Source organism: Chelmon rostratus, chromosome 15 (genome assembly GCF_017976325.1).
Source record: "Chelmon rostratus isolate fCheRos1 chromosome 15, fCheRos1.pri, whole genome shotgun sequence".
In the NCBI taxonomy this organism is placed as follows: domain Eukaryota; kingdom Metazoa; phylum Chordata; class Actinopteri; order Chaetodontiformes; family Chaetodontidae; genus Chelmon; species Chelmon rostratus.
This window is the reverse complement of record NC_055672.1, coordinates 6,949,185-6,970,513: the sequence shown is the minus strand read 5'-3', so window position 1 is coordinate 6,970,513 and position 21,329 is coordinate 6,949,185. Positions and strand designations below refer to the sequence as shown.

Genomic DNA, 21,329 nt, shown 5'->3' with positions numbered 1-21,329 from the left:
AAAAGAGCATGAATGTTTACATTTAACTGATTTTCAATAATCATTTTGATATTCAGTGATTGATGAACACACACACACATTTATATGAACATATATACATACATACATCTATCTATATGGGGGGGCAATGATGAACATATGTACATATATCTATCTACGGGGGGATCAATGGTGAAAATATGTCAAATCTTTCAACTCTTCATTTATCACTTTCTTCACCTTGAGAGCCTCCAGAACACTAACAGTGTTCCTTGCCCTCCTCGCTTTGTCCTTTGCGTTCCTCCTCTCTTTCCAGACTCTTCACCCTATCCAAGGCTTCCCTGAGTCTGGCCTTCAGATCGTCACGTGATGAAGGCAGAGCATAGGAGTGGTCCTAGTACAAACAAGGATGAAAATATTATAAGTCATGTTTATAATAAGGCACTCAGTCACAGTCACATTTTTACTAGTACAATGTGCTGTCAACTGTCCCACATCCTTACACTTTGTTAATCTTATCACTCCTCAGTTGTACTGCCAGCGCTGTGTGTGTGTGTGTGTGTATAGGATGCAGATTCAATACTGACATGTTTCAATGTATGTGCATATGTGTATGTGAGTCTGTCTGAAAGAGTGACCGAGAGTGTGAGGTGTTGTAAGTGCAGAGGAAGGTGACAAGAGGTTTGAATATAACCAGGGTTATAATGCGTACAGCTGTTGGAGGCATAGCTAGCACTTATTACTCACAATACTGTGCACAGGCAGGGGTTCGGTCTCTTGGACAAGCTGGGAACAGTCCAGTGTCAGGGTCTCCTGTGCCTTCTTTGAGGTCTGAGAGGTCCTGATGGCCACAGGCTAAAGTGAAGGATGAAAAATAGAATTGATCTAACAGTGTAACACAAAAGACATCACTGATTCCTGCACATTCAGAGAGGGAAAAAACATTTTCACCACAGTGTGGCATTTAATATATAATAATAGTTAAATACGAAAAACGTAGTCAGCCAATTCTGTTCGTAAAATTATGCTATAATGGCCAAATACAATCAAAAGTATTTTTTCAGTCTTACCTGTGAAAGGTAATCCCACGAGAATTAGATTGGACCGTAGACCGGTTGGTACAACTCCATGCAGCACAGGAATGAGGCATATTCTCCAACCGTTGGCTTTTGCCTCATCCAATATGGCGACAACGACGACATATGTCGTTCGGTGCGTCGTCTACGTATGTATGTGTATGCTGTACCCTACATGACCTGAACGCATCTGCAACATTACTTCAGTACATTACGCGGTATTTCTATTGGGTCTGTTTTTGTTGCTATTTTTTCTCTTGTTGGTTTAAAAGCGAACATTGGGAGGGCAAGATCTCACGCATACGAGCGTGGTTTATTAAACTACAATCATTATCATAGAATAAACCAATCTCAAACGACGTTTTGATCCTGAACACTCCCTAAACGCGCGAGAACAGGAAGTAGTTTACACCAGCGGCCGGATGTTCTGTGAGAAGACAGGAACAACAAAGAAGAGAAAGTGCCCGGGTTTTAAACATACTAGAGAACCCATCTGAACACAAAATCAAGGAAATTAACCATTGTTCACAGTAGGTAAGGTCCATTCTTTTAAGTCCACTATTCAGGAGCTATATTTTGTTTGAGCTATGTAAGTTATGTAGCGTTAGCCACCCAACGCGGCCGCTGCCTGTTCTGCCGTTAATGCCTGTCCTGACATTATTGGCTAACTAGCCATTTTAGCCATTCGCTTGTGATAAAATATCTCCATGGATAAAGAGAACAATTAGAAGACCCCTCACTAACTTTTAAGTAATTACAAGTTACGATAGCAAGAAGTCATATTTAACCATAAAGTCGTCAATAATGAGTATTATTTACCGGCGTTTAATCAGTAACGTGGACGTTGTATTCCCACCGCAGGTAATTGTTAAAAATCATACTTTTGATGGTTGTTTGTCATTCTAATGTGCATATGAGTACCCCAGACTGAATACTTAAACGCCGCATTTAACGTTATCAGCACAGTTGCTCGCACATCTTTTAAAAGATAGGTTCAGGTATTTTCAAGTCTATCTGAACATAATATTCACAAGTCCAGATGTTCATTAAAAAGAGTGTTCGTTGGCCACTATAAGCATTCCTCCTGTCCGTGGTGGCCGTGAAGTTATCTCCTCCTACTGTAACTCCATTGTAAGAGCTGGGAGAAAAGACCCGCAATCTGTGCAAAAATGCATTGTAAAGTTCAGACACATAGCTAATATTAGTCTTCAGCAGTGTCAGTGGTGTCTCCCAGAGTTAGTGTCTTTTTCATACGAAAATTCCCTCTTTGTGTTCATGTCCCTCCACTGCAGCTCAACAGGGAAACACAAAGAGAGAATTTCACATTAAGAAAAGAACTTTGGGAGATACCCACTCTGCACAGAACGAGGACTGTGGATTGTGGAGAGCTATGCTTGGAAAAGCGCTCTTTACAGGAGGAATGATTACATGACCAGAAACTCTTTGCAGGTGTTCATTTTAGTTTTAATGTTTTTTTTTTTTAGACTTTTTGGAGTAACTCGAATCTTACATGGTTTAAATATCAGTGTATTTCTGGGAATTAAGTCAGATCTATACTTCAACAAGACTGAAAATGCAGAATGGTGATGCAGTGATAAACATGGATTACCTCCAATCAACCTCTGCCTCTTTCTTCCTGCAACACAACGTTTACAACAGAGAAGCTCCAGAATAAGATGCCCTCCTCTTTAAAATCACAGTCAAGCCAATTTCAGATCACAGCTTTACCTCACAGGGCTTTACAGCTGTACGACATGTGACACCCTCTATCTTTATTACCTCAGTTTCAGTCAGTGTTGATATGCCTTCCTCATACTCATTTTCTGCCACTAACATAACATTGTCTCCTATTCTCTTCCACCAGGGCAAAAAGAATTTGGTTTGCATGTGAGGACAAGTGTCTGCCGAGCCAACCATGGCAAACAATGCAGAGGATATTGAACACAATATGGTCAGTATAAAAGAATGCGTCACGGTTGCTCTGACACTTTATCTGTATCTCTGTCCGTGTTGATGTATTGGGTAATGATTAGCCAACAGTTTTAGTTGTATGCAAACCCAGTTTCCACGTCAAGTCAGTGATGAAAGAGACATCTGTTTCTTAGTCAGTTTATGATGCTATGCTCTGTGGAGGAGTTTGAGCCTTATAACTTTGGTTTCATTTGGCCTTCCATGCAATGAGTAATGATTGTGTGTTGTTATGTTCTGATTAGGAAAGACTTTGAATCACTAAGGTAAAAACATTAGGATGGTGAATACCAGTGTGCTGCTGTGCTGTCTGTATTTGGCTCTTACTGTACATACAGGTGTGTGGCCGAGTTAAGAAGTCCCCTTTTATTGTCACAGTCCACTTAACAACCCTAAGTCTTGACAAATGTGTTGTTTACCCCATAACAACTGCGTAGTAATTTACAACAATATTTTTCAGTCTTTGAAAACTACAAAACATGTCAGTGTTTTGTTCTGTTGTGTGTTTTGAGCTGCATATTATGGCCAGTCAGGCCAGTATGTCTAGAAGAGGTTTTGATATACTGCTATAGTATTAAATCTTAAGTAATGGGTTAATTTCACATTCTGTAAATTGTATTGGTGTATCTCTTGTGTCGTTGGGACCAACACCGGCCTTATTCCCACGACTGAGAAACAATGCAGGGTACTGTACCACACAGTGAGATCATTTGTACCGCAGCCTGTTTAGGAGCAGCTTTCACTATTCAGAGCAGTCTCTTGAGAGGCCTCATTTCTGTGTACCTGGTGAGATTGCTTCATGTCGTGCCTTGACTCTCCTGGCAGCCTGACAGTTTCAAGTTCACACAGTCTCCTTGATGTGCCTTTTTATTTTGTCCTGATGGGGCAGATCCTCAGGCTGAGTGGGAACGTGCGCAGCGTTGTTGTCCTTGGAGGAACTGGTGTAGTGAGTGTAAATGTGCCAGTTACGCTCTGAAATGCAAACACTGATTTCCTGATAACAGTTTCCTGTCGCGTTTGTCCAATCTGTAGACCGTTTTGCCAATAACAACAAATGAAAGACTTGAGTTTGACTGTTTCATCTTGATAAAACTATTGTCTCTTGTTGACATATGTGTTGATCCAAAACTGCCACAGAGAGATAGAAGAAAAAAAGATGGATTTGGACTGTTTATGTGGCAGCTTCTGGGCTCAGATTTTTCAAGAAATCTCTGGTTTCTCAAGCTCATACAGCCCTTAAATATCGAATTTATGGGCAAGATTAAAATAGGGATTAAGTGTGTTTTTGAAGCTGGAGTCTGTTTCACAAAAGCACACTGCAAGTACTGCTGACATGCAGATCGCAAATTGTGCCAGCATCATGTTTCACAGATGATTGTTGCTTGCTAATTTCTTTTTACGGCATAATTATTTTTCCTTTCACGGGATAGTTCACATCAGGGAGTAACAGGAAACATACGGAGAAAGAGGGGTGACTGAAGACTGAAGCAGCATTGTCACAGTTACTTTGTGCACTGTATGTACTTTTGCTGTATGTCTGAGATTGTTGCCTCCTCAGGATATCCCAAAATGTTTCATAGTTTTATCACTTGATGTGACTTTAGCAGATCACGCCTAGTTGGAAGTTTTGATCAACAGGCAAGTTCTTGTTGCTTCTGAGAAATCCCTGGAAGAATGTTTCTGTTTTCAGTTTGAACTCAAGTGTCGCCTTGTGTGAGACAGTTGTTTTTGTTTGTATGGAAGTTCTCAATGAAAGAAGAAAATCATCAAACGGTTTAACTTTATTGATCCCAGGGTGGGGAAATTACTTTGTTACAGACAACAATAATAGCAAGAACAAAGAAGGAGACGTAGCAAAAGAAGAAATGGACAATAAAAAGGAATAGAAAATAAAATCGACTATATATACTCAATGGACAATTTTTGAATTGCACATAGTAGGATTTGGATAATAAAATACAGTGTTCTGTTCTATTGCACAGTAGAAAAATAAATAACTTAATATATAAGCACAGTGAAAAAATATGTAATATTGCACAGGATATTTGCATGGATGTAATGTATATTAGCAAATGTTAAGCATAAATAACAGAGTAGTGCAAAACAGTAATGATGTGAAACAACATCAACACAGTGACAGTTAAATGATGTTGGAGTTGAAGCATGGCATGGTTATTTTAAACCAAACCAGCTCTTAATAGACTGCACAGAACAGTTACTGTACTGTGATATATGCTGTTACCATGATATGTAATGACACACACCGTGATGATTTTGCCCATATCACCCAAACCCCAGTTTGTGTTATTATAGAAATATGTTATTTGAACTGTTTTTGCAGTATCGGACTCATTCCTGTAAACTGAGCACGTACAGAAAATAAAGTGCTTCTTCTCCCTCAACCGCAGGACCAACAGGAGACCAATGTGGCCCCTGAACCCACCCAGCAGCCACAGGAGGCTGCAGTGACCAGAGCAAGGTCCAGAGGAGGCTCAGGAGCTGGAGGAGGCGATGGCGGAGGTGGAAACGGTAGTGGGCCAGAGCAGAACGGACAGCCCCCCGCCACTCGTCCTCCACGTGTGGTGGAGACTGAGGAGGACGAGGACGAAGAGTTGACCTTGAAATACGGGGCCAAGCACGTCATCATGCTGTTTGTTCCCGTGACCCTCTGCATGGTTGTTGTTGTGGCAACCATAAAATCTGTCAGCTTCTACACCCAGAATGATGGCCAGAGATTGTGAGTGTCATAACTGTTATCGTTAGTTCTGCTGTTTGAATGAAGTGCAATGAGGCTGCAGTGCCACTAGGTGGAGTTAACGCAATATATTTACACATATATCTATATATCTCATACCTACATAGTTTGAATTAAGCTTCAGTACAATACTAGTATAAAAACAATCCTGGAAAACTTTTTTTGATGCCACAGTGAAGACAAAAAAGAGGAAGAGGAACACAAAATAGGATAAGTTGTTATTAACAACCTGCACACACTGCTTGTACAGGAGACGTTACTGAACACATACAACACATCTGTAGTGATAATTAACATTATTATTACTGTTCTGTAATATTTTCTCTGCCTTGTAGGCCCACACATTCATTATGTAGTTATTATTGCTTTTAGTAATATTTATCATTATTATGTTTCTTTTCTCTATTGTTGCTTCACTCGTGAACACAGTTCAGTGGTTGAATAACAGTGACGGGTCGCTCACTGGCTGTTATGACATCCACTTGCGTAGTGCTTCCTGCTTGTGCCTCTGCCTCCAGTCATGTGGTGGGTTTGTTGGAGAGAAGGCTGTTACCGCCACAGGTTGAGGAGCAGTTGATTTTCTTCCCCATTATACCATCTGTGCAGCTTTGGGTTGAAAATTTGATTGTAGATCAGTGTTTTTTTTTTTAAAATACCTTTTGACACCATCAACAGTATAAAATAAGGAGATCAGATCATTTAAAACACGTTGTATAGAAAAAATATGCAAGTGTCGAGACTTTTGACCACCTTAGTTTGAATATCAAGACACAACTGTAATTGAGTCTGAATTTGGCTCAGGGTGCATCAACCTAACATTTTGTATCTTTAGCTCTTATGCAGACTAATCTAATCCCTCTGAAATAGCAGTAAGCTTAGCTCACTCACACTGAGGACACCCAGCTGTAATAAGAACCACAGTGACACTGCACACAGACAATAAGGGACAGATAAATTCCTATTTTCCTCTTGTATTTATTATTTATTGTATTCTTTGCTCTTTGACTGAGATGTGTCCTTGAAATGTCCCCCTCAGGATCTACACACCGTTCCCTGAAGACACAGACACAGTAGCACAGAGAGCCCTGAACTCCATCCTGAACGCCACCATCATGATCACTGTGATCATCGTCATGACTCTGGTGCTGGTGCTGTTATACAAGTACCGCTGCTACAAGGTACATGCCACATCACATCACACGTGCTGCAGTCCCATTTGCTGCAGACGGCTAGTTTTCACAGCAGACATTTTGACTTGTCATAGTAGGGAAAGCACAGGTGTTACTGCTGATAATAACGCTGGTTCCATTTTATTCCTGGGCTCTACTATGTCAAGAGTGCTCTAGTAAATAGGAGTGGTTTGAAACACAGCCAGGGTGTTTTCCTCTTAATCATTATACCTCTTGAATGGAGTAATGATGGACTCCACGTTCTAATAAACCGTTTTCACAGGGGATGTTTTGACTTGCCAAGCACAGGTGTACCTACTATTAAAATGGCTTCATTCCATTTAGGTGTGCCAGTTCCAACCCCTTGTTCTTTCCTGTTCTTTCTGCATGCTGGCTCACTGTCATGGCTTACTGGGACACTTGATTGTGACAGGAGTGTTGCTACAGTTTTCAGAATTTTATATGGGTCATGTAATCAGCATGTGTATGCAGTGTCACATTTTCTGTCTCATACATGTGGGATATTCTGTTTTTCAGTCGCACTCTTTGGACATGTATACGGCACATTCAGAATACGCACCTTAAGTGGGCTTTTTCCCGCCGTTATCGACACACGGCCTCTTGCCTGTTTATGGTCAGCTCTGTGCGTTGTTCACAAACCATCTAACCAACAGTTTGCAAGGTCTGCAAGGAAAAGGCCACATATCTGGTCTGAAGGAGAAACACAACTACTTTTTAAACATTGTGAAAGACTTTGACATTAAACAGGTTCTTGGAAATGTGCAAATATTGCAATGATGAAATTTTCAAGAATGTAGTTTAATGAGTGAAAGAGGGAGGCTGCGTTCACACAGTCAAACAAGTCTGCCAAGTCATTAGCCACGTAAAGAGCTTTAAAGGAATATTATAAGGGCAAAATGTTAAATATTTTGTGCGTGTAAACAAAGTCAAATATTTAATGTTCAGACATGTGAAGGACCAGCCAGGTGAGACTGAGCACATCAGGATTTCCAATGGATTTCTTTGTCTAAATTCCCTGATACTCGTTGTATTGCCCTCTGTTGTAACCCCACCCAACCTGGTTGTCCAGGTAGCTTAAAACAAACGCTGGTTGCAAGTATTTGCCCGTAATGGTTCGTTACATCTCATGACTCTGATTTTCCTCCACAGGTGATCCAAGGCTGGCTCTTCCTCTCCTCCCTCCTTCTGCTATTCTTCTTCTCCTACATCTACCTCAAGTAAGCCACAACCCTCAACACTTAATCTCATTTTACAAGGTTTCCACACATTCTCATAAATGCCAAGTTGTCAAATTCTTTACGATGACGGATGGAGGCTTTCCGGGTATTTCTGTCATGCCCCTGCTCTGTCCAACAGAGAGGTTTTCAAGACCTACAACGTGGCCATGGACTATTTCACCCTAGCGATAATAATTTGGAACTTTGGAGTGGTGGGCATGATGTGTATTCACTGGAAAGGACCGCTGCGGCTCCAGCAGGCCTACCTCATCATGATCAGCGCCCTCATGGCCCTGGTTTTCATCAAGTACCTGCCAGAGTGGACCGCCTGGCTCATATTAGCAGTCATATCTGTCTACGGTAAATCCTCCTTTGTCTTTTGCTTTGACCTCTGTGTACTTTGAAGAAAAAAAAATATGCCTTTACCCAACCTTTGAAGATGTTATTTTGTGCACCAGTGGCCAGTCATCTGGTTCCTTTTAGTGCTGGAGAAAAAAAGGGAAATTTAGAAATGTGCACTCTAACTTTCTGTCTTTCAACAGTTTCTTGAATCATTAAAAGGAAGCCAAACTTGTTAACATGCAAAAAGCATGCATACAACTTTTAACACGAATTCTAATGTATTGTGAGGATCTTTTTTTCTGTCCAGATGAGTATGAGTGAAGCAGTTGCTGATAAATGTCATGATTGGTGGGTTAAAACGAAGCATGTGTCTCAAAACCTTTACACAAATGCTTTAAGGAAATGTGGGTTGAAAGACAGATGTATGAGAAAGGAAGTCTGAGGGCGACAAAGTCGAAAGCTGAACTTGATGGAACTAACTGATTCCTGTAACTTTCTTGATAATGGGCAGAAAGTAAAGGTGTTATTTCATTTCATTGTGTGTAAAGAAGAGAAGTAAAGAAGAGAATTTTGGACTGTTAATGCTCTCAGTATTTCTTTTTGAGTGATCAAACCTGCCCTCTGCTCTGTCAGAGTCAGAAACTGTGTGTTTTCACTTCAGTCGCTATCTTGTTATCACAGATGTTGCGTCAGGGTGCTGGTTTTGCTCTCTCACAGAGCCCTCTGTTTGGTGGCTAACGTCACTTGTCTGGACTCCCTCTTGTTTTACTCTTAGATCTGTTAGCGGTGCTCTGTCCCAAAGGGCCTCTGAGGATCCTGGTGGAGACGGCTCAGGAGAGGAACGAACCCATCTTTCCAGCTCTCATCTACTCTTGTAAGACGGACACTGATTGTACACATAATTAACATTTTGTTGTGATAAAACTGAGGTGGTGCATTAGCATTAGCATTTCAAAAGCAATTTTTACAAACATACAGGAGCGATATTTGCTTTTCCATTAAGCTACCACTTCGGTTTCTTTTAGTGTTTTAGTGTTACATTTATAAGTGATTAGACATCAAATGATGCTTCAGCTCTTCTTAGAAACCAATCACTTTCTGTGCTCTCACTTTAAATGACACTTCATCTGATTTCAGCACTTCAACTTTAAATGACACTGCCACTGTTTTCAGCATTTTACTTGTAGTAACTCCAGTGAAACTTATAACTTCCAACTTATAGATCAAATACAATTTCAACTTCCACTTTAATTGTCAATGAAAGATTCAGTTCCTCCCATTAAACTGCCACTTCAACTTCTTTCAATGATGAAAAGAGCTTACAATTCAGCTTCCTAAATGGTTAGATGTCAACTTCATATCTTTTCAGGAAGGAATAAAGCGACACTTCATTTCATTTCAGCACTTTCTTTTTCTTCCTCTCTTCCACTCCTTTCAGCATTATCACTTAAAATCACTCTTAAACCCCAGTCAGTGCTTTGACTTAAAATGACCAACCCTATTCAACACTTTCACTTCATCTGACATTTTAGCTTATGTATGTGGTTACACTTGAGATACCACTGCAGCTACTTCAAGTGGTGAGACTTTAACTGACACTTTAACTATTTTCAGGCACTGTAAATGCTTTCCGGGTTTTCACTTCAACTGGCACTTCATTTACTTTCAGCACAGCAACACTTTCTTTTGAAATGTAGCCTTTTCTAGGTTTTCTTGGACTCACAAATCTTAACACCTTGAACGCTTTTACTCTGTCGCTTCTTCCCCAGCTACAATGGTGTGGCTCGTCAACATGGCCGACACCGACAGGCCGAAAAGGAACTCGACAGAAGCAGCATCCCCTCAACAAGGAGCTCAAGAGGGTGAGCGCGGTGTCGAAGTGATTGAGTGAGGTTTTATCTGGTGGTTCCCCTTCAAACGGTTGTTTAGTCTGACTGTCATCACTTGTGTGCAGCCGTGGCGTCCCCGGCTCCCTCTAGTCCATCGCAGGACGACGGAGGCTTCACCTCCTCCTGGGTCAGCCAGCAGGAGCACCAGCTGGGGGCACTTCATTCCACTGAAAGCACCAGGCGGGAGATCCAGGAGATGCCCTCCGCCCGTCCTCCCGTTGAAGACGACGATGAGGAGAGTGAGTGCTGAGAGCAGAATTTTTAACATTTGGTCGTTTGGGGGTTTGCAGTTTTACAGGTAAAGTATTTTGAATTTGTAGATAGCTGGAATTCTATTTTTCAGCTTTATTTTAAGATAAGATAAACTTTATTGATCACAAGTTGGGAAAATTTACATGTCACAGACAGAAAGAATAAAAAAGGAGACGTAGAAAAGGAAACAAATAGACGATACAAAATAAAATTAATTATATATGTGTACATTATATACCAAAAAAAGTATAAAAATAATATTGTCCTGAGAAGGCGTGCTCAGTTCCACAATGGAAAAATTTTCAATTGCACATGAGATAAGATATGGATAATAGAATACAGTGTTTTTGTACTATTGCACAGAAGAAAATATATAACAGTAAAAAATTAAGTAGTAAAAAAATTGTAATATTGCAGAAGATAGTTGCACAGATGTAACGCATATATAAGAAATTAGTAATTTATTTAAGTTGTTGTTGTCAGTGACGCATCAGTGCCTGCACCTGGCCTACACCACTTTAATATGCCTCAGCTTTCAAGTTACAGCAGATGCAGATCTCTTTGATTGATTGAGTAATCTCTGTGATCAATTGATTGAGCCTTCCATTTAGCGAGATCGCAGTCAGTGGCAGCTGCAGCTGGCATCGTGTCTCTGTTCACAGCAGTTCGACAGAGTGATGGATAATGTAAAAATAATTTATTTTATTTCTTGCATGAACAAGGTACATGCATCTCTCTGCATGAAGGTTTTATATTGATGCAGTTTCATCTACAGAAAGCTCGTAAAAACAAGGCTAATTCACTTGATTTGGGCCAAATGCTTTTGTTTGTGGGTCAGATTTAGGCCATTAACCAACAGCAGTATCTTAGATGTTATAGTGTCTTGTATTATGAGTTTTAGAGTTTTTTCACTGGAAACAGCTGCGTGCTGATGAGAACAGCGAGAATGAAACAGAACCAAAGCAGCGAGTTAAAAGATGCTAAAATGTTTTTAATTCTCATGTTTTTTCTTCAATGTTTTTTATTGTCTAAATGAAAGCTGCTGCCTATATAACGGTCTGTCCATGCATCTCTTTTATACACTACAAATCCTGTATCACCATCGCTATCATGTACTGGGGGGGGGGGGGGGGGGGGGGGGGGGGGGGGTAGTATAATGTATACTACATTACGATCATGTCACCTCCCAGCCTAATATGAGGCAGAGCTCTGTAATTCAAACTGGTGAATTCCCAGATTGTCTGACTGCCACCTCTCAGTGTGTAATCATCATCTTTCAGTTCCCTCTTCTCTGAACACATAAAACATTTTGGGAATGTTTTTTATGTGTTCCCTTTTCTGTGAAATTAGTGCGTATGCGAAAGCGACCTACATGTTTGGCTACGGACTATTTTTAGTCAGAGCAGATTAGGAAGCGATTATTCATGGAAATTGCTGGGTTTCATGTCCGTACTATTCAGGGGGCCTCCGCTGTTTCTTACATAAAACTTGTGTAAATATGGGGTCGTAGCTCTTGTTTGTACAGTAATTACAGTTGAGAAGAGGTTTCTAGCGGGGTTGGAGGGCGTGGGGCTGAAGTGGATCTCGTGTTTGAATTGACTCCACCCTGAATGTGGTGTCCTCCTGCGTTCCCAGGGGGCGTCAAGCTTGGTCTCGGAGACTTCATCTTCTACAGCATGCTGGTGGGAAAGGCCTCGGCCACAGCGAGCGGCGACTGGAACACCACGCTCGCCTGCTTCGTAGCCATCCTCATCGTGAGTGACCGCGGCTGCTTATTTTGGTGTCAGGCTCGAGTCGCCGCAACCTCATCTCTGTCTCTCAGCACAATGTCTAACCCCACTTTATGTGAACCGCTTAATTGTATAACGGGCTGTTTTTCCGTCAGAGCTGATTTTGTTTGGTACACAATCTTTCAATGTGCTATTTCCTCCACGTTTTATTTGGTCTGTCTCTGCCCCCGCAGGGTCTCTGTCTGACTCTTCTCCTGCTCGCCATCTTCAAGAAAGCGCTCCCCGCTCTGCCCATCTCCATCTTCTTTGGCCTTGTCTTCTACTTCGCCACAGACAACCTGGTGCAGCCCTTCATGGACAAGCTGGCGCTACACCAGTTCTACATATAGCAGGACGCTGCCCTGATAGCCCTCACCCGCGTAGCCCTCCGGCCAACAACATGAGAGCGGCCCCTTCCCAGCCGGGGAAGAAAGGGCGATGCCGGGGCCCCTCCCGCCCCCGCATCCCCTCCTCAGAACCCACGATGACGGGACACAAGTTGTTTATGTTCTGCCTTTCTTTTCCGGCGCCGTGGAGGGTATTCCCCACGACAGCTGTTCTTAAATGTTTTAGTTCTGTTTTTAAACCGGACATTTCTCGCTCGACTTGGGACCTCGTCTTCAAATTGTCGATCGCCGGTCTCAGGCTCACCCCAATCTAAGAGAAATTGATGGGAATATTTTACCGTTATTTATCCAGGGAGGCTTTAAGAGCTCGTCTGCTCGTTTCCAGCAGCGCCCTGCTTCACATCACGCACATTTCACCTGGGAGCTGCCCAGTACGACCAGTCTTCTACAGCTGGGGCTTTACAGTAGGTGCCTTGCTCAGGGACACCTCGGCGGTAGCTGTTGAGCAAAGGGAGGCGGTTTCTTTAAATCTCCCTTAAAAGACTTTGGTGTTAATTTTTCCGACTTGTGAGCTGCCACGGCCCCCAAACGAAACCCGACGTTAAACAAAGCCTTCATCAAACGAACGGACACTCTGTGCTGATGTTGATAATAGATTGGTAAATGTGTAGTTTGATTGTGTTTGAGCTGTGAGTCACCAGACGTGCTTTCCTCACCGCCATTAGAAATGGTTAAGACGTTGGTTTTCTTTTTTCCACTTTAAACACAGAAACCACCAAAGCTCTGAGGCCGGAGCGATGTACACCCCAATAGATTTACACTGAGCGGGATGTTTCTCACGGGGGGAAAAGTGGAAGAATTCACTGTTTCTAGAATTAAAACATGAGTATTATTGTGACGCTGACTCATCAGAGATTTCGCCATGTTTTCTGCCCTTAATCTTGACCTTAAATCACATTTGAATTCAAAGCCTGCAGAGGGAGGAAAGTTCACACCCACACTCACACCTGAGACTTGCCTGCCATGTCGGTCATGTACTGTCAGCCACTGAGCAGTTCTGCTGGAGCAGTCGGAGGTTCAGTGCCTTGCTCAAGGGCATTTCAGTAGTAGTCGTCGTTATTGTTATTGTGGGACAGAAATGTGCTTTTCGTTCTCTTCCCTGACTGAAATTTGATTTAGCTTTTTTTTTTTTTCCCCTCAACCTGTCCAGGGATTGTAACCTGTGATCATCTGGTCACAAACTCTGAACCTTTAGGCTACAGCTGCCCTCATGACGCTCGCCTGGTGCTGTCTGGAACTATGCTACATCAAATTATTTCGATTATACACAGATACTGTTTTTTTTTTTTTTTTTCAAGATATGCAGAAGAGAAACTTTGTACTTTTTGAAAAACGGGGTTAAATATTAACAGGGTTCCTACACAGATCAGGAAAATCTGGGAAAGCGTGAAAACAAAGAAAACTTATGGCAGAAATTCTGTGCATGTATTGAGTAAAAGAATGCAGAATGCTGATGAATGAGGGAGTTGTAGACTTAGTTTAATTTGATACTTGAATTTGTGAAGATTTTTGGAAAACAACCTCCTGTTATTTAGCATTATTTGCTTAACTGGCTAATTTAATCAAGTTAAAAAAGAAACCAAAAAGTTTAAATCAAGGTGAAATATTGAGATGTGTATGAACCCAAACTTTGTGGCTTCTCATATATGAGATAATGCTGACTGATAGAGGAGGACGAGCTGCACTGATTGCTCGTTTTTTAGTTGCACTCAAGTTTCATGCTTGCAGAGAAGAAACTAAGAGGGAACAATGTAGTAATTTGTTCTGAATCTGTGTTTTTTTTTTCCTTCCCTTTTTGTTTTTAGGGAATATGTTGGGTGACTGGCTTTTTTTCTGTCCTTCACATGCATATGTGTGTTATGCAAGGTTATTCAATTCAGATTTTGTTTTTTAATAAATGATGAAACTTAAAATGCTCTTTTTGTTCCTTGAGTCCGACACGCAGATTCTCAAGTCTCGAAGTCTTTAATTTGTATTTTTTGTCAGCATGTGCCGCCAGTGTAGCACTTGCGGTGACAGTGGTGACTGTGTGGTGTTTTAACCCCTTAGTTAAACTGTCAATCAAGATATGGGTGCGTCCAGCACTGAACCCCCGTTCACACATACGCCCATCACATGCAGGTACAGCGATGCTGGAAACCAGTACTGATGAAAAGAGCAACGCCTGCACACTGACTTACATGCACAGATTTAATTCAATGGATGTTTCGATCTTCATTGGGTCAAAATGTTTAGAGATGGTACAGTATCTGGAGCTCTCACCAAAGAGTTTTCACAAAATCTGTGCAAAATGAATGCTGTACAACTTCTTAGGTAGCCTGGCAATGTGCTGTTAAAGGTTATCAATCTGAAATGTAGAAGTAGACAGCAGAAGATGCAACTACTCTAGTGCAAATACTTTAAAATTGTGTTTGTTTACAGGTCATGAGTAAATTTAATTCCACCACTGCATAGTTGATAAACAAGGTGAAGCTGTTCGTTTGCCTCCTGCACACACAGGTCAAAGGTCGGGGGGGCAACACCCCTGGAGGTGTTTTTTCCTTCAGCACAGTTACAAAGCACTGTTGTCTCTCCTGCATCATCTGCACTGATTTCCAGTGAGAAAACCCGCCCGGGAATTGACGCAAAACATTTCTGCAGACGGTGGGAACATTGTGGAAATTCCTCGGCGTGCTGACACTGGCATCCCGCGCTCGCCGTCCCTCGGTGCCAACTGGCTGACGGGCCCAGTTGGCGCGTTGCCCGGAGTGCTGGACGCATTAGCTGTCACCATGGGGACTGTTTGGCCTCGGTGGCCGGGACAGTGGCACAGTATGGCAGTTTACCCAGAATGTTTAGCCTCATACTGCGACTTACCTAACAAGCCCTGAGCGAGGCCTCATTCTGGCATGTGAGTCGTGTAGCTCGGCTGGTGAACGACTACAGAGTTAATTCCATAAGGCTTCTCTTGCATCTATTCCAGACACCTGTTCAGTTCAGATTAGGCTACACCATGAACTCAAAGCTGTTTGGGCTAGTTTCCCAGAAAAGACTAAACCTTCCTCAAGTCTTATTTTTCCCAGAGATGAAGAGTCTCCATTGAAAGAAATGGGAATTTTCTGTATCTCTTTCCCTCCTTGGAGAAATTAGACATTTCTTTATACCCCTTTAAGCTTGTTCAGTGACAAGTGGATGAGACTATAGAGTGAACTGAGGTAATCTGTCAATCACTTTCATCCTCTGCATGGCGGGGACTTAAGCAGCAGACGATGTGGCTATGTGTCACACTTAATGTGCGTTAGAGGTTTCCCAGGATAGCTCTGCTAAGGGGATTACTGTGCAGGGAGGGATATCTGCTCCATGTGAGACATGTAAGACTTCAATAATCGCTCCAGAGAGGCAACAAGTGCAGCCACTGAACAACACAGCACGAAGGGAACGAAGCCCGGACTCGTAGAACAACAACAACCCTGTGAAGGCGTATCAGAAAATTTCAGAGATGTCTAAGGACAAGCTGGAGAGCCTGGTGAAGCACATGGAGGAGACGCTCTCGGAGATGGAGCAGCTGAAGCTGCACTGCGGGAAGCAGAGCGAGGAGCTGAGCCAGCTGGTGGTGGAGCTCCGGAGAGAGAACCAGGAGCTGGTGGAGAAGTACAACCAGCTCGCTGTGGAGATGAAGGAGGCCAAGGAGATTATAGAACAGCTACAGGACACGAAATATGCCTTTAATGCAAAGGAGAGGCAGGCGCAGAAGCTCAGCCGGCAGCTCTGAAGGCCCACCGGGAGGATGGAAACATGACTCTAGGTGGATGTGACCTGGGCGTAGTGAAAACAGTCCTGGAGGAAAAGCACAAGATTTCGAAAGACTGGGCGGGCATGAGAGCTAAACTGGGCACAGCTTGTGTAACATATAGAGTGTTTTTTCTGTCTGCACATGTGTACATTTTAGGTCTGGAGGGGATGGACGTAAAGCTAAGTAATTTGAATGTAAACTTAAATCCTGCGGCTTAGGGCTCCTTTTAAAGCCATGGCTAGATTTAACGACCAGGAATCAAGACTGGAGGCCTGTGGATGTGGAAAATGTGGAATTTGGTTGAAAAGTGGGCAAAGATTGTGCATAAGGCATTGTGCTTATTAGGTTTCTATAATTAAAACAAGAACATGCCTGGAAGCTTGGCTTGCGCTGCGCCTGTAAAGATTTTATTTGATAACAGCCACTGGGTGTTATTCTTACTCGTTCTGCAGCCAGAAGAAGTGGGTGGTCACCTACGTTTGGTCTCTGCAGAGTCAGAGTGTCAAAAATACCTGATTATCTTCTCCTGCCCATCGACGTTGTGAGATGTGGGACTTGAAGGTGCCTCCCTCCACAGTGGGCCAGACAAAACAAAAGAAGGAAGTAAATGTGGCTGAAATGTGTGTTATTCTTGTCCCCAAATAAAGCACCGTTAATGTTCGGTTTGTTTAAATCCTCAGCAGATCGCTGACAGTCACGTGTTGGAAGGCTTTTTGCATCACGTACGGCTTTTGTTTGGCCAAGCGAGGACTATAAAGGTTAAAGTTGAGGTTTGATGGGTTTTTATTGAGACTGAGTCCAGTATTCTGGTATATCTTAACAGACTACACTCTAACATATCCAGTATTTCACAGGGAAAGTGAATAAAAAGAAAAAAATAACTTTATTTTGTGTGACAGAAATATAAGATTTTTCTTTATCATTATGTGGTCTGACTCACAGGAAGTAGGCTGTTGGTGTTTGCCTGTCAAGCCTGGCTGTTGCAGTTTCACCTGAAATAGCTGAAAATTGAAAATTTTGACAAAACTTTGCATCACTTTGCAGGGATTTTGCATTTTAAAAGCAGGGCTCGCCTCCCAATGTGCAAACATTCCACCAAAACCAAAAGTTCCCCCGACACTATTTTGCAGAGGCACCATCACTGCATCCTGGTGTTAGCCCCGCCCAAAACCACTGTGATTGGTTTAAAGAAATAACAAGCAACCAGAGTGTTTTTCCTCTTTGCCAGAGTGATAATGATCAGCCAGACTAAATGAAGTGTGGACATCATTCTGCTCAGTCTGTGACCCCTCATGTGGTCCAAAACCACAGGTCAGGAAACAGCTGCAACAACAAGTCCAATTATTTCCACCCTTAAGAACATTAGAATAAGGTGACAGAAACTCTGCACTTCATTAGATTTACAGTGTAATAAAACACTGTATCAGTGAGTGATGGGTCAGAAGGTACAATCATTAACAAAGAACAAGTCTGCCCTGATGATGGCGATAGAGGAGAGGTAATCAACAGGGTCGTCCTGCTGGATCTGTGAGATGTTAAGTCAAAATTGGGACAGATTTGGTCACAGATGACGTATTGATTAAAGAAACAAAGATCACATGACCTGCTGTCTGTGGCAGACTGGGTGGATAAGGTGCTGAGTACTGTCCTTTCCTGAAATCTCACCTCAAAGTCCCCTCAGAGGTTCAGTTCTGGAGCTTCGGAGTTTTCCCGGTTATCTCAGAGGAATTGCAGATGGGGTTTTTTTTCCATTTTGATTTCAGGGTTCAGAGTTTATTCTTGACCTTGGAAGCAGCAGCTGTTGGACCATCAAACAGAAGCCGACTCAGCTTTAGGTTGTCTGATCTCTTAACCCAGATTAAGTCTTTTTTTAGTTTAGAGAAGCATAAAATACCCTTTACATTTCTGTGAGAAGTCGATATTCATCCCATTATCTCCTGACTTTTTCATGTCATGGTGTTGGAAAGGAACAATTTTTCTCAAGTTATTTTTTTTGCATACTGAACATATGATCAGATGATGAAATATGATGTGTTGTTTTATATGAAATTACCCAGCAGTATGTTAAATAATCAGAAATACCTCCACTTCAACCAGCTATGACGTTCAAATTCTGTTTACACATAAATGCGCCAACAATTATATGATTGTTTCGCACTCAGAGGCCATTTTTCTGCATTGCATACTTTTACTTTTGATCCTTTAAATACATTTTAGCAACAATACTAAGTAAAGTACAGAGTGATTCCTTCACCACTGCTTCATACTGCTAACGACAGCAACCTTGTGCACTTACAGAAAACACATTGTGGTGAATATTGCACATGGCTAAACAAGATTAGATGGGCGTGATGATCCATAAATAAAATAAAAAAGACGAACGTTTTCTATGAGAAGGTTAAAATGAGGCTGCAGGAGGCAACTCAGCTTATGTTTGATGGTCCGTTGAACTTAAGTGGAGCTTCGACCAACACAAGGCTGAGTATACGTCTAGCTTGCATTTTGTTTGGAGCTTTCCTTCCCATCAGAAAGCTTCTGGTCACCTGTGAACTGCTCTGATTCTAAACATTTATGCTAAAGCCTGTGAGTCATTCAGTCTGGCCCAAACGAGGAAAACAACCCGTCAGTGTGACCAGATAAACAAACGTGGCTTGAATGTGTTTTCAGTGGCGTGACAACAGTTTTTCTTTCACATGTGAAGAAAAAAATGGCGCTCCAGCTGTTTGAATGTCCCCTTGGCAACCATTAAAACAACAAATCATCAAAGACGAAAACAGTAGAAAGTTAGCTCAAGAAAAGTACACATTACACACAAGACATATTTTTACATGAGCACACAATTATATAACTTTTCAGTAGTTTTGGGTTGTTGGGATGTTTCGAAAAACCTCGCCCCAAAAAGCGAAGAGATACGAGGGGAAATATCTTTTTGGTAAACTTATATTGGCAGATGTTTAAACGCAGCTGTGGAAGCGGTCGTGGCGGTTTCCTCTTTAAAACCCAAAATGATCTTTTTTGTGTTGCTTTGATGCAATTTTAACGTGATACAGTGATTACAGTTGTCAGATTCTTCTAAAAGCCTTCATGTTATTGTTGATTTGAGATCAGTCTTTTGGATTATTGACAACACAAAATAAAAGTTCAGTTTTTTGCTTCTTTCTTTTATAACCTAATGCTCAGTTTGGGGTTCTGGAGGCTGCAGCTCAAAGCGCTTCACATCATTTTGTCATCTTCATGACGTTTTCTAATTTGATGAAAATTGCTTATAAACACAATGATTGCACGTTTCAGAAGTCTGTCTCAGAGACTCCAGCAGTAACATGTGGTTAAATACAATGATCAGTGCTGACTGTACGTTTTCCTCTGTTTGTTCATAAGAGGTTTACATAAGTAACATCACTATGCAGGATAACATATTCTACAGTTTTCTGCCTGTTCAGCAAATGTGCAGCCAAGTTTGTGACAAAGGAAGGGTCTACTTTTAGTTTCAGTGAGGTCACAGCGAAAGAAAAAATATCTCAAAGGAAATAATGGCTGATTATGCAGCTTTTATTGTTATTTTTAGCCAGGCTAGCATCATGGCTGCAGAGGGATGGCAGTGTCTGTGGGCTGGTCCACCGCTTTGATTCACAGTGGAATATCTCAACAACTATTGGATGGATCTTTGGGACACTTTGTACAGATATTCATGATCCCCAGAGGATGAATCCTGTCAACTTTGGTGGTTCTCTGACTTTTCATCCAGCGCCACCATCAGGTCAAAGTTTTGACTTCTGCAGGGCTCAACATCTACATGATGTACTGTCTGCCATTGATTTTTATACAGATATTCATGTTTCCCAGACGATTAACCCTAATGATGACTTCTCATCTAGTGCCACCATCACGTAAAATCTCACTTTGTCCACTCCTTTAGTTTATCACCAAACACCTGCTGAACTCGACTCTTTCACCAGCCTAAGCTTGACTTTTTGCTTAGTACTAATTTGCAAATGTTAGCATGTGAACACGCTAACCTGAGACGCTGAACATTACACCTGCATGCCATTTTGAGCATGTTAGCAGGCTGATGTTGGCATTTGCTGATTTTGCTGTACATCAAAGCCTGTTTGCAGGCCTCGAGGAGTGCTGTATGTGAAAACAGCTGCCTTCTGTGGCTCCAGAGGGAGCTAGACCAAATCTGATAATCATCAGCTGGTGCTGAAGACTATTAGTTTGATCATGAAAGAAATCCAGAGGGGTGGTGTTAGAAAGAGGTGAAGCTTGCCAAACCTTTGTAGCCCACTCCTCATCTCTCTGTACGAATACTAATACTAACACAGCATTGTGCATTGTGGGTAATGTAGGCACCAGATTTTGACAAAGAAGAAGACTGCATGGATTTAAAAAGCTTCTCTCTTGATACATCTGGCAATGAGGAAGTAAACACAACAAACCCAAGGGTTAAATCATCATAATGAATCCAACTAAACACACAATCCAGTTCTTTTTTTAACACTCACTTACAAAAACTTACTTTCCATTAGAGACAGAACTTTAAAGGGACATGGCTGTGGGTGAATACCCTGCTATTACATGAAGGCTATGCGCAGTGGGAGAGCATTAGGCTATAATGATGCGTTAGTTTTAGCAAAGAGGGAATAAACCTTCCCAAAACACCATCTCGGATACGCTTCTGGGGGCCTTACAACAAACGAACACGCTGATTAGCTG

General features: G+C 41.9%; 1 protein-coding gene across 2 annotated transcripts; it reads left to right on the top strand.

Moving 5' to 3' along the window:
• Nucleotides 1-1,471: 1,471 nt before the first annotated feature.
• On the top strand, nucleotides 1,472-14,712 carry psen1 (presenilin 1). 2 transcript variants are annotated; one of them, XM_041954518.1, is made up of 11 exons: nucleotides 1,472-1,585; nucleotides 2,920-3,006; nucleotides 5,432-5,760; nucleotides 6,815-6,956; nucleotides 8,118-8,185; nucleotides 8,325-8,545; nucleotides 9,303-9,401; nucleotides 10,297-10,389; nucleotides 10,482-10,655; nucleotides 12,304-12,422; nucleotides 12,632-14,712. In XM_041954518.1, exons 2-11 carry the CDS (start codon nucleotides 2,971-2,973, stop codon nucleotides 12,785-12,787), a joined length of 1,437 nt encoding a protein of 478 aa, XP_041810452.1. In that variant the 5' UTR covers nucleotides 1,472-1,585; nucleotides 2,920-2,970; the 3' UTR covers nucleotides 12,788-14,712. The 2 variants fall into 2 exon arrangements, with proteins under 2 accessions (XP_041810452.1, XP_041810450.1); XM_041954516.1 differs by having other exon boundaries at nucleotides 1,473-1,589; nucleotides 12,632-14,711.
• Nucleotides 14,713-21,329: the final 6,617 nt, after the last annotated feature.

Excerpts from the sequence above, each read along its gene's own strand:
- psen1 (XM_041954518.1), top strand. The coding sequence starts at position 2,971 with ATGGCAAACAATGCAGAGGATATTGAACACAATATG. Across the intron at positions 9,402-10,296 it reads TCCAGCTCTCATCTACTCTT|CTACAATGGTGTGGCTCGTC; the intron begins GTAAGACGGACA and ends CTTCTTCCCCAG. Across the intron at positions 10,390-10,481 it reads TCAACAAGGAGCTCAAGAGG|CCGTGGCGTCCCCGGCTCCC; the intron begins GTGAGCGCGGTG and ends ACTTGTGTGCAG.